Source organism: Papio anubis, chromosome 13, assembly GCF_008728515.1.
Source record: "Papio anubis isolate 15944 chromosome 13, Panubis1.0, whole genome shotgun sequence".
Classification (NCBI taxonomy): domain Eukaryota; kingdom Metazoa; phylum Chordata; class Mammalia; order Primates; family Cercopithecidae; genus Papio; species Papio anubis.
Window position 1 is genome coordinate 82,901,780 of NC_044988.1, and position 19,506 is coordinate 82,921,285.

At 51.8% G+C, this 19,506-nt stretch overlaps 1 protein-coding gene across 7 annotated transcripts in view; it reads left to right on the plus strand.

Moving 5' to 3' along the window:
* The window catches only part of RGS3 (regulator of G protein signaling 3), a 134,676-nt gene that overhangs the window by 37,577 nt on the left and 77,593 nt on the right, over positions 1-19,506 (plus strand). For 4 of the 7 annotated variants that reach the window (XM_021927235.2, XM_021927237.2, XM_009188226.4 and 1 more), the window contains 7 exons: positions 9-64; positions 7,355-7,436; positions 8,267-8,372; positions 9,169-9,520; positions 10,426-10,465; positions 16,317-16,513; positions 19,410-19,493. In XM_021927235.2, the coding sequence (XP_021782927.1) occupies positions 9-64; positions 7,355-7,436; positions 8,267-8,372; positions 9,169-9,520; positions 10,426-10,465; positions 16,317-16,513; positions 19,410-19,493 (917 nt within the window). Of the gene's footprint in view, positions 1-8; positions 65-2,830; positions 3,543-7,354; positions 7,437-8,266; positions 8,373-9,168; positions 9,521-10,425; positions 10,466-16,316; positions 16,514-19,140; positions 19,250-19,409; positions 19,494-19,506 lie in introns of those variants that run through there. The other 3 variants (XM_017949621.3, XM_003911330.5, XM_021927238.2) reach the window with 3 other exon arrangements.

Below are 19,506 nucleotides of genomic sequence, written 5' to 3' on the forward strand. Positions count from 1 at the left end.
CCTTCCAGACCCACTGTTGAGAATGCCAGGAGGTGGGGACGCTGAGAATGGGAAGAAACTAAAGGTAGGTGGGGACAAGCTAGGGCATTGCTCCAGAGGCTGGATCTCCTCCTTGTCAGCCCCTGGGCCCAGGAAACCCCTAAAGGGGTAGCATTTGGTGCTTGAAACTCAGCAAGTCATGCACTTGGAAGGAATGATTTCTTGACTTTCCTGAGATGTATTACAGGAAATAAATGCTCTTCTTGGGGTATCCATGATTGTGGCAGGGGTGGGGAAAGGGCCAGGCACCCACCTCTGGAAATGCAAGCATCTGGATCTTACTAACTTTGGGCCTCTAGAAACCGAGTCCTCCCCTTCCCACAGGCCTTCTTGGCCCCCTGCTTCCCCTGGGACTGAGGCTGAATCACCCTCTCAGGTTAGACCTGCTTGATGTCAGGGGGCAGCTGTGATTCTGAACCTGAGACCAAGGGGTTCTCACTCTATTAGGGCTTAAAGTCTGGAAAGGAGCCTTTTTCACATAAGGAGTTGGGAGAATTCTCCAAAATTCATTCCATCTCTTTGCAGGGCATGGCAGGGGATCTATGGTTTTCTTTAACAAATAAGAGAGGGAATTACTTGGCCAGGCATGCTGGCTCACGCCTGTGATCCCAGCACTTTGGGAGGCTGAGGCAGGTGATCACCTGAGGTCAGGAGTTCAAGACCAGCCTGGCCAACATGGTGAAACCTTGTCTCTACCAAAAATACAAAAAAGTTAGCCAGACATGGTGGCGGGCGCCTGTAGTCTCAGCTACTTGGGAGGCTGAGGCAGGAGAATCACTTGAACCCGGGCAGCGGAGGTTGCAGTGAGCAGAGATCATTCCAGCCTGGGCGACAGAGCAAGACTCTGTCTCAATTAAAAAAAAAAAAAAAGGGGCCGGCCATGGTGGCTTACGCCTGTAATTCCAGCACTTTGGGAGGCTGAGGTGGGTGGCTCACTTGAGGTCATGAGTTCAAGACCAGCCTGGCCAATATGATGAAACCCTGTCTCTACTAAAAATACAAAAATTAGCCAGGTACGGTGGCACGCACCTGTAGTCTCAGCTACTTGGGGGGCTGAGGCGGAAGAATTGCTTGAACCTGGGAGGTGGAAGTTACAGTGAGCCGAGATCGCACCACTGCATTCCAGCCAAAACAAACTCCCAGCAATTCATTAGCCCCTGTATACCACGTGCTTTTACCTAATCTTAACTGCCCACTGTGAGGCAGGTGTTACTGCGGCATCTCACAGATGAGAGGGACATACACGGTTCAGAGCATTAGGCCCTCTCCGTGGCCACACAGCTGGCAGGTGGTGAAGGCAGGCTCTGAGTGAGGGCTGGCTGCCTTTTCAGTGTGCTGTGGCACACTGCCTCCTGTGCATGGCCTAGCTGGGAATATACGACGTTGCTGTAGTTCCTAATAGTATCTTACATATTACACAATATCGGCATATTACAATGTACCAAACATTTTCACGTTCACTGACTCAAGTCATTCACTTATTCATCATTCATTAAATATTTACACCTAGGGCTGGGCCCTGTGCTGGGTGCTGGGATGCATTTCTGGACCTGTCCAAGGCCCTGCCCCATGGAGCAGTCTAGAGCTGTGCTGGCCGGTGTGGTGACCACCTGCCACCTGTGGCTACTGAGCACTTGTAATGTGGCTGGTGTGACTGGGGAACTGAGTGTCAACTTTAGTTTTAAGTAATTTCAGTTTACCAGGCACATGTGTCTAGCTGCGACTGGGTTAGACAGAGAAACTTGCCAGGAGTAACTTGTCAGATTTGTTTTCTGTGGTTTCATTAGTTGAGAAGCTTTCCTCTGCCTTCTGTGGGGAACTGCAAAGACCTTTCCCCCCGTCTCTCTACTTGCCACGCACAGAGAGCATGGTGATCAGGGGGTCTCCCTCATGATTCATGGAAATTACATGGGTGTCAACACCATGTTTGCTTCCTCCAGCATCGTAGGTTTCTTGGTGGCTTGTAAAATCCTGCTGCATGCTGGATTCTGCACACAGGCCTCAAGCCCCTGGGGGCCTTTTTCTGAGGTGTATTGGATTTTCCTGAGCTTGTGTGCTCAGAGATGTCTGTGGGACTCAGCAAAGAAGGTGTCCTTGTCAGAGGCTTGGCTGTGGCTCGGGGAGAGCCCCCGGAGTCCATCTCTTCAGCTCCTGTGCTGTGCAGGTGGGGAGATGGAGGCCCAGAAACCTGGGTGACCTGCCCACAGTCACACAGCAACAAAAGCTGGGCTGAACCAAGGAACCCTCTGTCATCAAGGACTTGAGTGCGTGGCTGGGCTTCCCCAGGGGCTCTGAGATGGGCAAAAGCAGCTGGGCTCACCATGTGCTACTCTGCAGGATGCTATCCTGGGACTGCCAGGCAGGAAATAGGACCCGGGTTCTGGTCCTAGCCCCACACTGCCCTGCTGTTTGATCATAACCTCTCCAGGCCTCAGTTTGTTTGTCAGTAAGATGAGGAGGCTGGATTGTCTGATGGCCTGGAAATCCCTTCTACATTTGACTTCATGGTCCATGTATCACCAGATCCTGACAGCAACCCACTTCCATGGACAGAAGACAAATGAACTGACTTTTTTGTTTTTTGAGACAGAGTCTTGCTCTGTCGCTCAGGCTGGAGTGCTGTGGCATGATCTCAGCTCACTGCAACCTCTGCCTCCTGGGTTCAAGCGATTCTCCTGCCTCAGCCTCCTGAGTAGCTAGGACTACAGGTGCCTGCCACCACACCAGCTAATTTTTGTATTTTTAAAGTAGAGACAAGGTTTTACCATGTTGACCAGGCTGGTCTCGAACTCCTGACCCCAAGTGATCCACCTGTCTCGGCCTCCCAAAGTGTTGAGATTATAAGCATGAGCCACTGCACCTGGCCGAAACTGACTTTTAAGTAGTTTCCAAGTGGCAGGCAGGTCTTCAGACTCCAAATGTTTTATGTTCCCTGTCTTCAGATGGGATGTCTGTGAGTGTAACCCCCCAAGGTGTCCTGGGATTCTTTAGGCTGGGGTAGTCTCCTGGATTTCCAGTAGGGACCCTGGGACTTGCAGAGGGGAGGCGTTGTTATAGAGCAGCTGCGTTTTCTGCCTGGGTTCTCCTCCAGTGAGGGGTGTTTGTGAGAACATTGGAATCACAAAGTGGCCCATGGCAGAGAATGCAGCCAGAACAAAGGCGCCCTCTCCCCGCCGGGCCCGGGGAATACTAACTAGTTGACAGGAATTTTAATATAAAACTCTCCCTCTTCCTTGTCATTCTGAGGTTTCAGGAAGCCTTCAGGCTTATCGTGCAGAGGCACACAGCACAGACAGGGCTTGGGGAGGTGAGAGGTGATTTCCTGCCATTCTTCTGTAGGGCGGGCTTCCCAGGGTGCTCATGCCAGGCTGACGGGTCCAGTGTGGGCTCCCACTGCTGGGGGAGAGCTGGGTTTTCATGGGGCGGCAGCCGAGGCAGGACCCGCAGCCATGAACCGCTTCAATGGGCTCTGCAAGGTGTGCTCGGAGCGCCGCTACCGCCAGGTGGGTGCTTGGCCTCTTGTGGGGAGCCTGTGGAGTGTTCAGGGATGGGGGTAGAGGGACCATCAGAGCAGGATCTTGCTCCCAACAAGGTCTTCTGTTACCCCCTCCTGCTCCCTGCAGGCTCACTTGGATATGGGGAGAAGGATAGAGGCAGGAGCTGGACCCAAGGCCCCTTTAGGGCCCAGCTCTGTGTGGAGTACTAACCACTGGCTGGGTGGTGTTTTTGGTGAGATAATCCAGCTAGCTTTCTGTTCTTTTTATCAGGGGAGGGGCTGTGGGTGTGAGATTGAAAATGCCGTGGTTGCAGAGCAGCTGGGAGCGGAGTTTGTATTTTTGCTAACTTTCCTGCTTCTGACGGGACAGCAGTGCCCATTCTGCCCCCTGTGTGTGTGTGTGTTGGCGTGTGCTCGTATGTGAGGTCGGGTGTTTTTGTGTTTATGTACATACATATAACTTTCCTCCCCCCTACTGCTGATGCCTCACTATGGCTCAGGATTCCTTTGGCTTTGGAATCCAACTTTACAGTGAGGGTTTGGCCTCAGCCTCCGGTCTTGGAAAGGGGGCAGAGTGGACCATGATGATCCCATTAGCCCCCCTGTGTCTCTTCTAGAACTACGATGGACCATTTTTTCTCATAAAATAAAATAGGAATGGGATCCGGGATGGTGAAGGCAAGTGATATCTAATCTGGAAGGGAGTTCTGAAATTGTTCTGATTTTTAAAAAATCACATAGAGAAGCCCCTCTATTTGTTTTAATGACCAGACTGGACTGTGGGTCCTGACTCCTCTGACAGGCAGTGCTTAGGTCCCAGGAGGATGCCCAGAGGGGCCTCTGCTCCCCCGCCACCTGCCTGCTAGGGGACCCAGTATTCTCTCTCTAGCCCTCCCCAGCTCTCAGGCTCTGCCCTGCAGGCCCCACTCTGTGTTTCCTGCCCTCCTGGAGCTGGGAAAAGCAGCCCCTGCGACACTAGCATCTGGATGACAGAGTGGTGAGACAGAGAGAGCACTGGATGGGACATCTAGAAGTTCTTGGTCACCTTGGGGCTATGGGCTAGAAGATGGGGCATGCTCGTCATCAGAGTGGGGCCAGGAGCAATTGTGGGCTAGACCTAGGGCTCAGGGACTCAGAGTTCAAGATGGTTTCTGTGTTAGAAACCAGTGCAGAATTGAGAGCAGCAAGCTTTTGGTCAGGTCTGAGCTCAAATCTAGCTCTGCTCCTCTTTAGCTGCAGCTTTTGAGCAAGTCACTGTTCCTCTCTGAGCCTTTATCTCCTAGTCAGTAAAATAGGGATAATGAAATCCAGCGATGGTGCCGTGGGAGTGAATGGGATGATGTGTGCGAAGAGCCTGGCTCAGTGTCTGCTGTGCTTATCTATCTAGGAGATGTTTAATACATGGCAGCATTTGGGGATTACAGTCTAGGCAGGACAGAGGAGCAGAAACTAGGCAGGAGAGCAGAAGTGAGGGGCTGGCATGGGTGAGACCTGGGAGCAGTGGCTGTTCCTGCCCTGGACAGGAAAGAGTGAGAACCACCCGCAGGAAGGACAGGCTCTGTCAGAAGCTGCCAAGGACTCGGGGCAGGGCTGCTCCCTTCACCTCCTAGTCAGAGCAGGGCGGAGAGCAGGAGGGTGGAGGGGGTGGCACTTGGGGTCTTATCTCCTTTCTGTAAAATGGGTGTACTCGTTTCCCTGGGGGCTGCAGGGATGGTCAGGTTCTTTGGACACTACCTTCTCAATGTGGTCAGTGATCATGGTGGACAGAGCATAAATTCTGCTTCCTCCGAACTAGGAGATGAGTTTGCCTCCTGGCACCCTCTCCTCTTCCCTTCCTTCACACCCCCAGCTGGCTGGACTGTGGTCTGGGCTGGCACAGGAGGGTAAGGGGCCCCAGCCCACAGTCCTGCTTGGATGTGGGGTCTGGGTGTGGGAGGAGGAGGCTGTTTTCTTGGAGCACACTCCTCCCCAGACCCCAATCTCCAGCTACTGCCCCAAAACTGGCCATCCAGAGCCCAGGGTGCCGGCATGGGTTTTCTATGCAGGAGGCTTTGGCCCTGGGTGGGGTAGGGGTGGGGAAGTGCTGGATGGGCTTTGGGACCCCGGCTTGTGCTTGGGTTGAGGGTTGGCTTGTGAGACCCCTAAAAAATCCTCGCTGGTTCCATGGAGGGGGCCAGGCTCCTGGCGTCTTCCCTGGCCTCAGGCGGGCCTGGCAACGAGTGGCTGCTCCTTTCCCCCAGCTTTCCACACTCGCACCCGCATTTGTTTTTCTTTCTTTCTTTCCATTTTTTTATCTTCCTGTCTTAGCTGCGTGTTTTCCCAGAATTCTTATGGGAACAGGGTATTTTCCTGCCTCCTCCCCCTTCCCCTTGTCTGTCAGATTTCCTGTTTTACAAACTCGCTTTGAATCCAGGCCCGGGGCTGGTGGGAAGCAGAGCCTCAGAGGTCCCTGCAGCTTCCAAGGCCCTTGGTCATTCTGGGCTCCCTCCCACTCACCTTCCTCATGCCTGGCCCTGGGATGGTTGGCAGGTGAATGAGTGCAGGTGCCCAGTCTTGCAGGGACAACCCTCAAAGGAAGGAGACAGAAATCTCCTGACAAGGCCGGCACCCTTGACCTTTTCCAGGCTTGCTGAGCTGCCTCTTTCTCAACTTGTGTGGGACACCCTTCCCTGTGCCTCACTAGGGCCCACCCCAAGTCCCACTTTCTCTAGGGGGTCTCTTGGGACCCCTTGAATCCCTTTTCCGATTTGTGCTGCCTTTAGCAGCCAGAATTGGCTGGCATACCACCCTACATCCTCCTGTGGGTGGGAAACTGCTAGGTTGTCCTCCCTACAGTAGCCTCTGCTGAATTCCTATCGTGTGCCAAGCATGGCGTCCACAGTCGGAGCATAAAGGACTGAGAATGGCCCAGTCCTCCTGCTTTACTTTAGTGCCTGCTGTGCCCTGCTTTGCTGTGGAGAGGTTTGTGTACCCTCGTGCTCCTCTGGGAGCCAGAGACCAAGGCTGTGTGCCTCTGTACGTCTGCAGAGCCTGGCATGCAGTAGGAGCTCAATAATTGTGTGCCAATTTGAAAAGAAAAGAGCATCCAGATGGCAAGGCCCTCTCATGGACTTCTGAAAGTAGGAGTTGTGGACCTGTCAAGCCAATGGGCCTCAGCAGGCACATGAGTCAGTGGCTAGTTCAGGTCACAGGAAGCCTATCTGTGACCTTACCTGCCCCTTACCTGGGAGTCCTCACTGGATGCCTTGGGGCCCTGGCCACAGATGGGCCCCCAGAACCCCAGCTCTCTTCCTCTGACCCTTGGCCTGAGATGGAGTGAGTGTGTCCCAGTGTTCCCTCCTCTGTGCTCTGGGAGAGCAGTGACCAGGCTGGTCTTGTCTTTGGGCCCTTAGCACAGGGCCAGCCCCAGGCTAATGCTCTGTGAACTTCTGTGAGAAAGGAAGAAGGGAGCCAGGAAAACAGTAGATCAAAGATGAGGCCGAGTTGTGCAGTGCTGATGGGCCCTTGGGTCAAGGGCTGAGCTGCTGGGGCTCAGGATGGCAAGGTTTGCTTTTCCAAGACCTTGTCCATCCCAGGCCCTCCCCACATTGGCATGAGTTTACCTGCTGAGCTCTGGCCTTCCTGCTTGGCCCACAACCCAGTGCTCAAGTTGTCTGGGCTGAGATAGGGACACTGAGGGGCTGGCCAGCTCCTTTGTGGCTCTGATTCCTTTGGAGAGGAGGGTGGCTCTTGGCAGGGGTGGGCTGTGGGCTTCCTGACCTTGGGATAGAGGCCGGAGCCTCCAGCTTCTGGCAGTGACTGGGCAGGACTGTGTCCTAGATCACCATTCCGAGGGGAAAGGACGGCTTTGGCTTCACCATCTGCTGTGACTCTCCAGTCCGAGTCCAGGCCGTGGATTCCGGTAAGTGAGTGACAGGGGGATGCCAGCTCCCCTTGCCCACCACACATATGGGCTTTGCTAACAGAGGCTGGAACTAAAAGGGGAGCCCCAAACTGGAGCAAAGTGTCCTGGCTTTTCAAAATATTTTTAAGTGACCATAGATGAAACTGCCATTTATAAAATATGCCCACTTTTTTTGTTGTTTTTATCAAAATGAAAATAGGTTTTTATATTTTGTTTCCCAATCAGTTTGAACAGGAACTAAACCTATATTTTCAGCAATGGCTGCATGGGAAAATGAGAGTCATTTGTGAACTCTATTTGAAGCTGGTATTGTATCCTATCCTGAGCCTGATCAGCGCTTAAAAAGAGCCATCCTTCCCTACTTTTCACAAGTGAAGATTTCTGTTAATCACAGAGTGAGCATCTCAAAGACAGAAGCCAGGGCTCAGTGGTCAGGGTGTTTGCAGTGCCTGCACAGGGGTGGGCATGAGGTTTGTGTACAATGATTGACAGAGAAGGAATGAATGGAGTGTGGGAGCCTGGCCCTAGGGAAGGTTCTCAATGGAGTAGGAGGCCCTGGGGAGGGGTAAGGGCCTGGGTGGAAGGGTGGACTGCAGAGAGGTGAGCCAGCAGTAGGGGAGGCAAGCAGGGAGAAGGGAAGGCAAAGGGATGCCTTCTTTCAAGACTCTTAAGAGGCACCAAGTTCAGCCCCTCATTTCACAGATGAACAAACTTAGAGAAAAAGGGAGGTCCTTGTCTGAGGTCACCATGGCAGCAAAGGACTCCAGGTCCTTTGAAGGGGTCTTGGGCTTCAGGGGCCCCTGAATGGCTTTTCTTTGTCCCTGCAGGGGGTCCGGCAGAACGGGCAGGGCTGCAGCAGCTGGACACAGTGCTGCAGCTGAACGAGAGGCCTGTGGAGCACTGGAAATGTGTGGAGCTGGCCCACGAGATCCGGTGACAGGGGGCAGCGGGTGGCCTGGGGCCTCAGACTGATGGCACACCCTCCCCACCTCTGGGCACACTGCCTTGCCTGGCCCAGCTCTTGCTGCTCCCTCCTTTGCCCAGCTGTGAGCAGGCAATTCCTTTTGCTCCTCAAGGAATCTGTTTCTTGGCCTGAGAATGGAAGATTCAGGCTCAGAGCACTTTCGGATTCCAGAGCAAACAGCAGGGAAGATGCTCTCAGACTCTGTGGTTCAGGACGGGGCACCAGGGGGTTGCTTTCTGCTTTAGCTAATTATTTCTGCTACCTTAGAGCTAAGTCCATTTGTTATTTAAGGACTTGAAGATGTTGCAAATGTTTCAATTGTGCAATTAAAAAATTATTCTTGAAAATGTTGGAGTCTCCCAAATTTTGATCCCCTAGGGTAAAACCCCGATGGCCTGATTTTAGGTCTGCTTCTGGAATGCCAGATGAGGGCTTGCACTTAGGGAATCTCCGAGCTTTACTTGCTTATATCTTGCTTATGACAAGCATCATGGATTGAGTATGGAACTCTTTCCTGTTGAACCTGGCGTTGACCTCAGGGTCCTTCTCAGCCACTGCCCATCAATAGGAATTGACCTAGGTGACCCATTTGCTGTCTCTTCTTTAAATGGCTTCTTGCATCCCTTCCTGCCCCAACACTGGGGGCTTCCCTGCCGCATCTGCCTCCTCTTCCCCCCATCATCCTCCCTGCCCTGTGGGCCCTCACTCTGGCTGATACTGGTTTTCCCCAGGCTCAACCTCTCTGTGTGATCCCCCAACTTCTAGGAGCTGCCCTAGTGAGATCATCCTACTCGTGTGGCGCATGGTCCCCCAGGTCAAGCCAGGACCAGATGGTGGGGTCCTGCGGCGGGCCTCCTGCAAGTCGACACATGACCTCCAGTCACCCCCCAACAAAAGGGAGAAGAACTGTACCCATGGGGCCCAGGCACGGCCAGAGCAGCGCCACAGCTGCCACCTGGTATGTGACAGCTCTGATGGGCTGCTGCTTGGCGGCTGGGAGCGCTACACCGAGGTGGCCAAGCGCGGAGGCCAGCACACCCTGCCTGCACTGTCCCGTGCCACTGCCCCCACCGACCCCAACTACATCATCCTGGCCCCGCTGAATCCTGGGAGCCAGGTATGGACAGCTGGTGTGGGGAAGGTGAAGGGTATTGGGTCCCTGTGGGAGGCCAGGAAGACTTGAAGACCCAAAGTTGTGTGATGAGGAGCCTGCGAGGGGCTGTGATGTTGGGCAAGGAGATGGGGTATGTGCTAGCTCTGCCTTCTGCAAGGCTGTTCTTTGTGGGGAGGACGGATGGGTCTATGTGGCCTCAGGGCACAGATCCAAGAGCAGGGCATGCACAGGCTGGAAGATTTCAACTCACAGAAGGAAGAGCTTTCTACCAGCCTGTGCTTTTCCCCAGTGGAATGGGCTGTGTTGGTAGGTGGTGAGCCCCCATCATAGGACGGGTGAAAGCAGACACTGCATGATTGCGTGGTGGGATGATGGAGTGCACTCCCCAAATTATTAGTCCCATGAGATACTCTAGAAAAAAGGTGTTCTGAGGTCAGATAAGCTTGAGACATATCCTGTACTCTCTTCCTCATCTAGGAGATTCCCAGTGCAAAGGAGCCTAGTAGAGGCTCTGCTGGCATCCTGTACTACAGCAGGTGGTGTCACCCAAATAACACCGCATTTCCCAAACTTGCCTGATGGGGGCACCCTTGAGGGCATGGTTGGTACCGTCTTACCATTCCAGTGTTCCATGGAATGCACTTTGGAACGAGCTGCTGTAAAGGAAGTTGGGGACTTGCCAAGGGGTTAGACTTCATGACCCATAAAGCCTCTTTTAACTTGAATATTCTGGGATTTTGTGTTCTCTCCCTGCCTCCTCCCTCAGCTGGTTACCAGAACTGCTGTTTTTCTCTTGTGCCCTGAGGTGCTCCACTTCCTCTCCCCTGGGGCCCCTGTGTCCAGCAGCCTCCTGGGCTGTCCTGCCCTGCTCCTGGGGCTGAGGTTGTTCTCCTGTCTTTCCCTTGCAGCTGCTCCGGCCTGTGTACCAGGAGGATACCATTCCCGAAGGTGAGTCTCCTGCTGCTGCTGTGCCCTCCTAGCTCAGAGAGACATCAAGAATCAGCTAAGGCCTGGCCCAGCCTCTGCCCCTGAGTTCTGAGGCCTTTCCAATGGAGTCAAGGTCACTTAGCCTATCGACACAGACTCTCTTTCCATGTGGTACCTTCTCTCCCTCACGGAACCAATGTCTTTCTTCCTTGAAGCCAGAACTAAGAAGGAGGAGAGGGGATCTTACCAGGGCAATTTAAGAGACAGTGTGTCCAGGCCTCAGGCATTCAACTGAGATTCATCCAATTTTACTAAGCAGCTGATATATGTTAGGTGCCAGAGGCAATGTGGTTGGGCTTGCATGGAAGGGAGTCATGGAGCGTGGAGCTGGGAGGTCTTGAGTTAGAGTTCTAACTATGTGATTTTGAGTAAATCATGTCCCCTCAGCTGGGCATGGTGATTCATGCCTGTAATCCCAGCACTTTGGGAGGCCAAGGTGGGTGGATCACCAGGTCAGGTGATTGAGACCATCCTGGCTAACACAGTGAAACCCCGTTCTCTACTAAAAATACAAAAATTAGCTGGACGTGGTGGTGCACACCAATAGTCCCAGCTACTCGGGAGGCTGAGGCAGGAGAATCACTTGAACCTGCGAGGCGGAGGTCGCAGCGAGCCAAGATCATGCCACTGCACTCCAGCCTGGGTGACAGAGACAGACTCTGTCTAAAAAAAAAAAAATCATGTCCCCTCGCTGAGCCTCAGTTTCTTCATTTATAAAATGGGGTCAATAATTCCTACCTCAGAGCGTTGTTGGGAGGATCCCATGAGAGAATGGTTGTGAGTAGTTGCCTGTATACTGAGAGATGCTATACAGAGGGTAGCTGTCTTTGAAATGCACAGATGTCTCTGCTGTTGGATGGATTCTTCTTTGGCTTTTAAAATCGGGATGGAGGCTGAGCTCAAAACCACTTTCTTTTCCCAGGAAGGCTGAGATATCGGTCTTGAGGCTGAAGCTGGCTGGGCAATCCTTGAGATCCTTCAAGTGCCTGCCAGAGAGCTTTGACTCAGAAGTCCATCTGGTGTCTGGACCGCCTTCCTTGACAGTGGCTTTTGCTTAGCCACTCATAGACTTTTTTCCTTGCTGTTCCTCTCTCAGTGGTGTGAAGGCGATGCTTATAGGGGTAGTTGGAAAAGTGCTTGTGCCTTTTGCGTGTGTAAAGCACTCCTATCAGGCTCAGGAACGCTGATGGAAGACACCTTTCTCTCCGGTCTAGGGCATTTGGGCAGTTGAGCCTGGTCAGTTGGAAATAAATCTGTGTTCCTTCTGGGGAGAAGTCCCACAGCAATTCAATGATGAGTTTTATTTTTATTTTTTATTTTTCCAAAGATTCTTGGGGTACAGGTGGTATTTGGTTACATGAGTAAGATTTTTAGTGGTGATTTGTGAAATTTTGGTGCACCCATAACCTGAGCAGTATCCACTGCACCCTATTTGTAGTCTTTTATCCCTAGCCCCCCTCCCACCCTTCCCCCTAAGTCCCCAAAGTCCATTGTATCATTCTTATGCCTTTGTATCCTCAACTTAGCTCCCATGTATCGTTGAGAACATACAATGTTTGGTTTTTCATTCCCGAGTTACTTCACTTAGAAAAATAGTCTCCAATCTCATCCAGGTCGCTGCAAATGCCGTTAATTCATTCCTTTTTTTTTAATGGCTGAGTAGTATTCCATCAACGATGAGTTTTTAAAAAGCTTTTGGTTGGCACATTAGGTTAGAGTGGAGATGCCGCTGCTCAATAGGGACTTCATTAGGGTTAAGGATTGGGCCTGGCTCATTTGTGTAGGTCCAGTGCAGGACGCAGGGCCTGGCAGATAGCAGATACTCAGTAGAATTTTGGTTGTGTGACTGACTGAAGGAGAATGACTTGGGTTGCCTCTGAGGCTTTGGAGTCTGGTCATGGAGGAGGGGGACTGGAGAAGTGTGCTGCCTGGAGTGGGCCCATGCACACAGCTGGTGTCTGGGGTTGATCCCTTCTCAGTTTTAGAGGTACCTCTGTGTGTCCCTGCTGTGCTCCTAGTCTGTATCCATGTTGCATTCCCCTCTGAGAGTATAATACATAGTAAGTCAGCAAGAGCACAGTCATATGAGCCATGGGGAAAGGGACAAGTGAGGAAATGATGATGATATTAATAACCATGGTAGCTCTTTGAATATATTGTGTTAAGATCTTGACTTTATGTATTCTTCATAATAATAAATCTTCACTCTTTACCAGGGATGAAGTCTTTGTAGCTCATAGTTTTAGGATTCAGAGGAAAGGGTGAAATTCAGGGCACATAATTTCCCTTAAACACACTTGGGGTTGTCCAGAGGTTAAGGCTGTCACCAGGGTGCTGGCTTCTCAGTCCCCCTCCTCTGGCTGGGCTGCCAAGACATAGCCCTTCAGGAGTATTGGGTCATCCTGAGTTGAATAGAAGGGAGAGTTAAGCCATCCTGAGTTGAATAGGGTCTGGTGCCCTTCCGGAGCCTGGAGTGCCTGCCTGGCTGTGGTTGGCATGTTTCCCAGGGCTGCTGGTGTCCTTGGCATTGTCCCTGCCCTGTAAAGGTGACCTGGCCTCAGATTTGCCACTGTCAGGGCAGGGTGGCTGCCAGGGCTCGCCTCAGAATCTGGGAGCAGAGCCCTGTAATTACTGTATTTGGTCAGTGAAGCAGGTGTTGGAGGAAAAAAGGGTGATATGGGGGTTTGGACCAGACATCGGTAGCAGGTGGGAAGTAAATGAGTTTGCCTTCACAGAGCTCGGTAACTGGGTTGCAAGCTGTACTGTTCTATAAAAAAAAAAAAAAAAAAAAATCAGTTTTGCAGAGCCAGAGCCACTCCCACTGGCCACATATTGTCCAGGGGTGGGTGGAGATTGGACACGAGGGCATGACTGCTGCATGGGTTGGGTTAATCCTGCCTTGTATAATTTACTGACCAAATGACCAGTCACCCTACCATTCCAGACCTCAGTTTCCTTGTCTACCAAATGGGGCTGAGCCAACTTTTCCTCTCTGAAGGCAGAGTTATGTGTTGGTTGCTTTAGGTGAGGCCCTTGGTGAGGATTCTGTGACAGCCCTGGGCTCCTGAGCTAGAGAAGGGAAGAAATCAATTTTTTAATCTGAGACTGGGGGCCCAGGACCCAGATTTTGGCATCTACAAAGGGTACCCATCTTTAATTTTGGTCTATTTTGCTCCAGTCACCTACTTGTCAGTCCTGCATGGTTTTGCCTTCTCTGCTCTAGGCTTGACCATGTTAAATTAGACTGTCTAGATCCAGGCTGGCCTTGGGGTTTCATTCACAGCACAGTTTGAGACCCAGCAGCCTTGCCTGTCCTTCTACTAGCCCTGATAGGTGGATTACTTGGAGGCTCAGGGTTTGTGATAATGCCCTGACTACTCACACTGTGGTACAATCCACCAAGCTCTCTTCCGTCAGGTCTCTTGTGTGAACCTCCCACTGGCCCTGGGGCAAGCAAGGCAGCAATCAGTATTATCTCCACTTCAAAGTGGAGAAAACTTTGATTCAGAGAAGGAAGGAAGCTGTTCAGGGTTACACAGACTGTCTCTGACTTGGGAAGTCAGTGATCAAGCTTGGGTGTCTTATCCAACTCAAATTCAGTGAGGATCTTGAGACTCAGGATGGTGCTTTAAGCAAAGGGTCCAGGGCCTGGCAGCACACACCCCTCTGGGGCTGATGTGCAGGGCCAGATCAGACAAGGAGCTATGTGACATCTTCCTTGTGTCTGTTCCTCCTGTGCCCATCCTGAGCTCATGCTCATTCTACTCCTCTCTGTGTGACTCACAGAAGAGGCAGGAAGTGGTTTGAGTTATGGTGGTTTGAGCACTGCCCCCAGATTCGTCTATGATCAGTGGTCACTTGTCAGGGGCATGGGGGGAGTCAACTTGTTTTTCTCACCTTGCTCAGTGAGAAGGGGCAGGCGGTGGGAGGAGGAAGCAAGTGTGAAACCTTCTGAGGTGAGTTTTTCCTCCGACACTGTGGGTGCGCGTTGGTGGGGAGCTTCCCTGAGGTATAGCTGGGGTCAGGCCACTGGCTCCCCCGTCGCGGCCAGGGCTGCTGGCAGCAGAAGGAGGCCTGTGCCCGGGACCAGGCTGGGCACCCAGGTCACTGAGGACCTGGTAGTTGCCACGCAGTAGCAGGAATGCCTTAGAAGGGGCCCAGGAGTGTGTGGAGTTTCCCCTGACTGCTCTGGAGTTTCCTTCCCACCTGCTTGGTCCAGGAACCCCTGACTTTTTAGCGACTTTGTGTTTTGTCCCTCTGCCCACTAGATGGGACGTGATAAAAACCTGTGCACAGGCTGGGCATGGTGGCTCATGCCTGTAATTCCAGCACTTTGGGAGGCTGAGGTGGGCAGATCACCTGAGGTCGGGAGTTCAAGGCCAGCCTGACCAACATGGAGAAACCCTGTCTCTACTAAAAATACAAAATTAGCCAGGTGTGGTGGCGCATGCCTGTAATCCCGGCTACTTGGGAGACTGAGGCAGGAGAATCACTTGAACCTGGGAGGCGGAGGTTGCAGTGAGCCGAGATTGGCCATTGCACTGCAGCCTGGACAACAAGAGCGAAACTCCATCTCAAACAAACAAACAAAAAACAACAAAAAACCTGGGCACCATCCCTTGTTCAGGGTGAGGGGTGTGTGTCCATCAGTGTGCCCTCAAAGAGGGACCCCTCCCACCGCCATTACAGCTTCTGCTCTCCTTCCTGGGGGTGGCCTTGTTTCTCTGTTTCTCTCTCTGTCTTTCCTTATGATTACAATGATTTGTGAGTTGGTGGCCAAGCTGGAGTACCTCCTGAATACAGTGAAGCCTGGGACTCCCAGAGTCCTACGGGGCACCTGACTCCCAAACTTGCTTTTCCAAGTGGAGAAATCACAACAACAAAACAACGAGTTAGCAGCTAACTTTTATCACACACTTACTAGGTTCCAGGCACTGTTCCAAAGACTTCACTTAGAGCATTTCATTTAATCCTCACTGTAACCCAGTGAGCTTGGCACTGTTATTACAGTTGAGGAAATCAAGACTCTGAGGGTGAAATAAGTTGCCCAAGCTCACCCAGCTGGTAAGCAGGGGAGCAGGATTGAGCACAGCCACCTGGCTTCGAAGCTTGTGTGCTTTACTGTGACCTGGGGCAGCAAGTGCTACTCCTTATTCTAGACTGACTGGAGTGGGCCAGGCTGCTCTAGCTCCCTTGGCTGCAGAGGGCGGACTCCAGTACATCCTGGGAAAGCCTTTGGTCTCTGCTGCTGCTGCTGTGGATTTTTGTCTGTGGGGCAGGGAGGGAGGAAACAGGTTGGGCTGGGCTGAGGTTGTGCAGGGAGTAGTGGGAATGGTGTGGGGGTCTGGTGAGGAGAGCGTGTGCCCTGCCACACAGGCTGGTCACACACTCTGCTCTAACTGATTGTTCCACATGGGACTGTGGGCTCAGTGAGGCCAGATCTTCTGATTTTTCAAATATGAGCGATTTCTTGATTTTTAAAAGCGTAAGGCTGAACTGGAAAGTCCGATCCAGGCCTGGGGCAGCAGGTGGAGCATGCTGCCTCCGTCATAGCTGGTAGTGCCCAGCGCTGTGCTAGCCCTGAACTTGCTTTCTCACGTGTCAACGTCTCTCACTAGAGCGTGAGGGAATTCCTTGAGGCCCGAGCCCATGTGAGGCCTCCCTGTGTTTCGCATCATGCGCAGGACCTGGCACAAAGTAGCTGCTCAGTAAGTGGTTGTTGACAGAATGAGTCCGTGTCCCGTTTCTACAGAGGGGACACCTTTGCAGGAGTGATGAAAATGTCTCATAGTCCCCCATCTCTGTTTCACAGAATCAGGGAGTCCCAGTAAAGGGAAGTCCTACACGGGCCTGGGGAAGAAGTCACGGCTGATGAAGACAGTGCAGACCATGAAGGGCCATGGGAACTACCAAAACTGCCCAGTCGTGAGGCCGCATGCCACGCACTCAAGCTACGGCACCTATGTCACCCTGGCCCCTAAAGTCCTGGTGTTCCCCGTCTTTGTTCAGGTAAGCCCGTGACTGGTCCTAAGGGTTCCCTCAGGAGGAACGGAGAAAGAGGAGGGCCCTTGCCCCAGGACTCAGGGATGATGCCTTATCCCAGGACTGAGGGCCCCGTTTTGGGAAAGATAAGTAGCTTTAGATGCACAGGATTCTAGGGGCTTATACTGAGGGAGCAGAGATTTCCAGGGAGATACACAGGAAAAAGTGAGGCCGGGGGAGCCCAGCAAGGAAAGGGTCCTCTCCTTCCCCTACCTTGCCTCCCCTTTCTCTGGGGACAGGGCAGGTGGACCCCAGCTGCTTGTTGCCATGTCACAGGGCCTGTTTGCTGATGCTCCCACTCCCTGGCTCACCCAGTGGTTTTTTTATTTGGAAACAACTGAGGGGCGACCCTTGGGGTCTGTGGCTTATCTGGTCTCCCTGGTCTCTGCAAACATATTTGACCTGTATTCACTGGTGGCCTGCCATTCACTAGATCTCTCTTATTCTCCAACGTCAAACAAAATGCTTGAAGAAAGATAATGAAATGAACAGCAAGCTGGGCCTGAAATCCCAGTTACTTGGGAGGCTGAGGTGGAAGGATCATTTGAGGCCAGGAGTTTGAGGTTACAGAGAGCTATGATCATAACACTGTACTCCAGCCTCTTCTTCTTTCCCCTCTTCCTCCCCATTTATCTCTCTTTCTCTTTAAAAATAACCTTTATTGGACCGGGCATGGTGGCTCGGTAATCCCAGCACTTTGGGAGGCCTAGGTGAGTGGATCATTTGAGGTCAGGAGTACAAGACCAGCCTGGCCAAGACAGTAAAACCCCGTCTCTACTAAAACTACAAAAAAATTAGCTGGGCGCGGTGGCAGATGCCTGTAATCCTAGCTATTCGGGAGTCTGAGGCAGGAGAATCACTTGAACCTGGGGGGCGAAGGTTGCAGTGAGCCGAGATCATACCACTGCACTCCAGCCTAGGAGACAGAGTGAGATTCTGTCTCAAAAAAACAAAACAAAATAAAACAAAACCCGAAAACCTTTATTTATTCCAACACCCAGATATGATAGTGTGAACATTTCAGCATCTTTTCTGTGTGCATGTACACATTAAAAAACAGATCTTATTCTATATTTTATGTCATGTTGCCTTTTTAAAATGAAAATTGTAGCATGAACCTTTCCCACACCACTAAATGTTCTGTGTTTTATGGTAGTTGCCCTCTCTTCTATTATGTGAGTATACTGTATTTATTTAACCAGTTCTGTATTCAGATACTTCTGTCTACTATTTTGCTATCGTAAATAACACTGTGATGAAAATCCTTGCTCATGGATTGCCTCTCTGATTATTTTCCTTGGGAGAGATTGCTGAAAGGGAAATGACTGGGTCATGGGTCATAAACATTTTAAAGACTCTTTATACATATTGACAAATTGCTTTGCAGGAAGATTCTAATGGTTTATCATCTTACCAGCAGCATAGACGTGACTTGGCCCCAAGGGCTTCATTTCTGCCTATGCCTCTCTGGTCTCCCTGGCATCCCAGTCTGGGCCTGTCACTGTCCAGTAGGCACACTTTGTTAGGATGCAACACATCTCTGGGAGCTCACATGCCTCCCCTTAGACAACTCTGTCAGCAGGTCCTGGCCTTGGCCTTTCTGTTGGTCTCTTCTCTGTCTTAGCATGCGACACAAAGTTCTTGGCATCTACAATGTCTAATTTTCTTTCTTTTTTTTTTTTTTTTTTTTTTTGAGACGGAGTTTCGCTCTTGTTGCCCAGGCTGGAGTGCAATGGCGCGATCTCGGCTCACTGCAACCTCCACCTCCCAGGTTCAAGCGATTCTCCTGCCTCAGCCTCCCAAGTAGCTGGGATTACAGGTGCCCACCACCATGCCCAGCTAATTTTTTGTAGTTTTAGTAGAGATGGGGTTTTACCATGTTGGCCAGGCTGGTCTTGAACTCCTGACCTCAGATGATCCACCAGCCTCAGCCTCCCAAAGTGCTGAGATTACAGGCATGAACCACCGCACCCGGCCTGTGTCTAATTTTCATATTCATTTTAATATTTGTATAAGAAACTATTTTTATTCAAGAGACAGTCTCTCGCTCTGTCCCCCAGGCTGGAGTGCAGTGGTATGATCATAGCTCACTGTAACCTCAAGCTCCTGGCCTCAAATGATCCTTCCACCTCAGCCTCCCAAGTAGCTGGGATTTCAGGTCCAGCTTGCTGTTTGTTTCATGATCTTCCTTCAAGTACCTTACTTGATGGCATGTACTTAGAAGCCATGTTAGAAATATACAGTCATAAGGACAAGTGCTGCTGGGTAATCCAGAGCTTAGGGAGCTTCCTCTGGGCTGGGCTAGGCAAGGTGATGGAATAGGGTGAGAGGTTTGGGTGTGAATTGACGCTATGGGGATTGGCTGAGAAGGAGACAGTCAGTTCAAGTGTGTTATGAATGCAGAGCAGGGACTGGCCTGGCCTTGAAGGAACTCAAGTGACCAAATCTCGTGGCATGTGGCTCTCAGGATGCCTCCTAGTCCTGTGAGGCATGAACAGGATAGATGGGGGATGGCAGGGGCTGGGAGGGCCCAGGAACCCAGTGCAGTGTGGGGTGGGAGCTGGGACTGAGGACTGCAGAGGGCCTAAGCCTGTGGTTAGACTTCCTGTCAGTGAGTGTAGCTCTCACGGAGAGGGTTGATGGGGAAGGTGGCAGCAACAGTTCCACAGTACAGCAGCGTCTGTCTTTCTGTTTCCATCTTATGTATGAGGGGGTGTGTGGGTTCTTGGGTTGGTGGCGGGCTGACAGTCTTCTCTGGGTCAGAGGGTTCTCTGTGGCTGGCTTTGACAAGCTGCCGCTTCCTCCCCCCAGCTCCTCACCCAGCCTCTTTTTGAACTGCCCACTCAGCCTGCTTTATTTCCAGCCTCTAGATCTCTGTAACCCTGCCCGGACCCTCCTGCTGTCAGAGGAGCTGCTGCTGTACGAAGGGAGGAACAAGGCTGCCCAGGTAAGACTTTCAC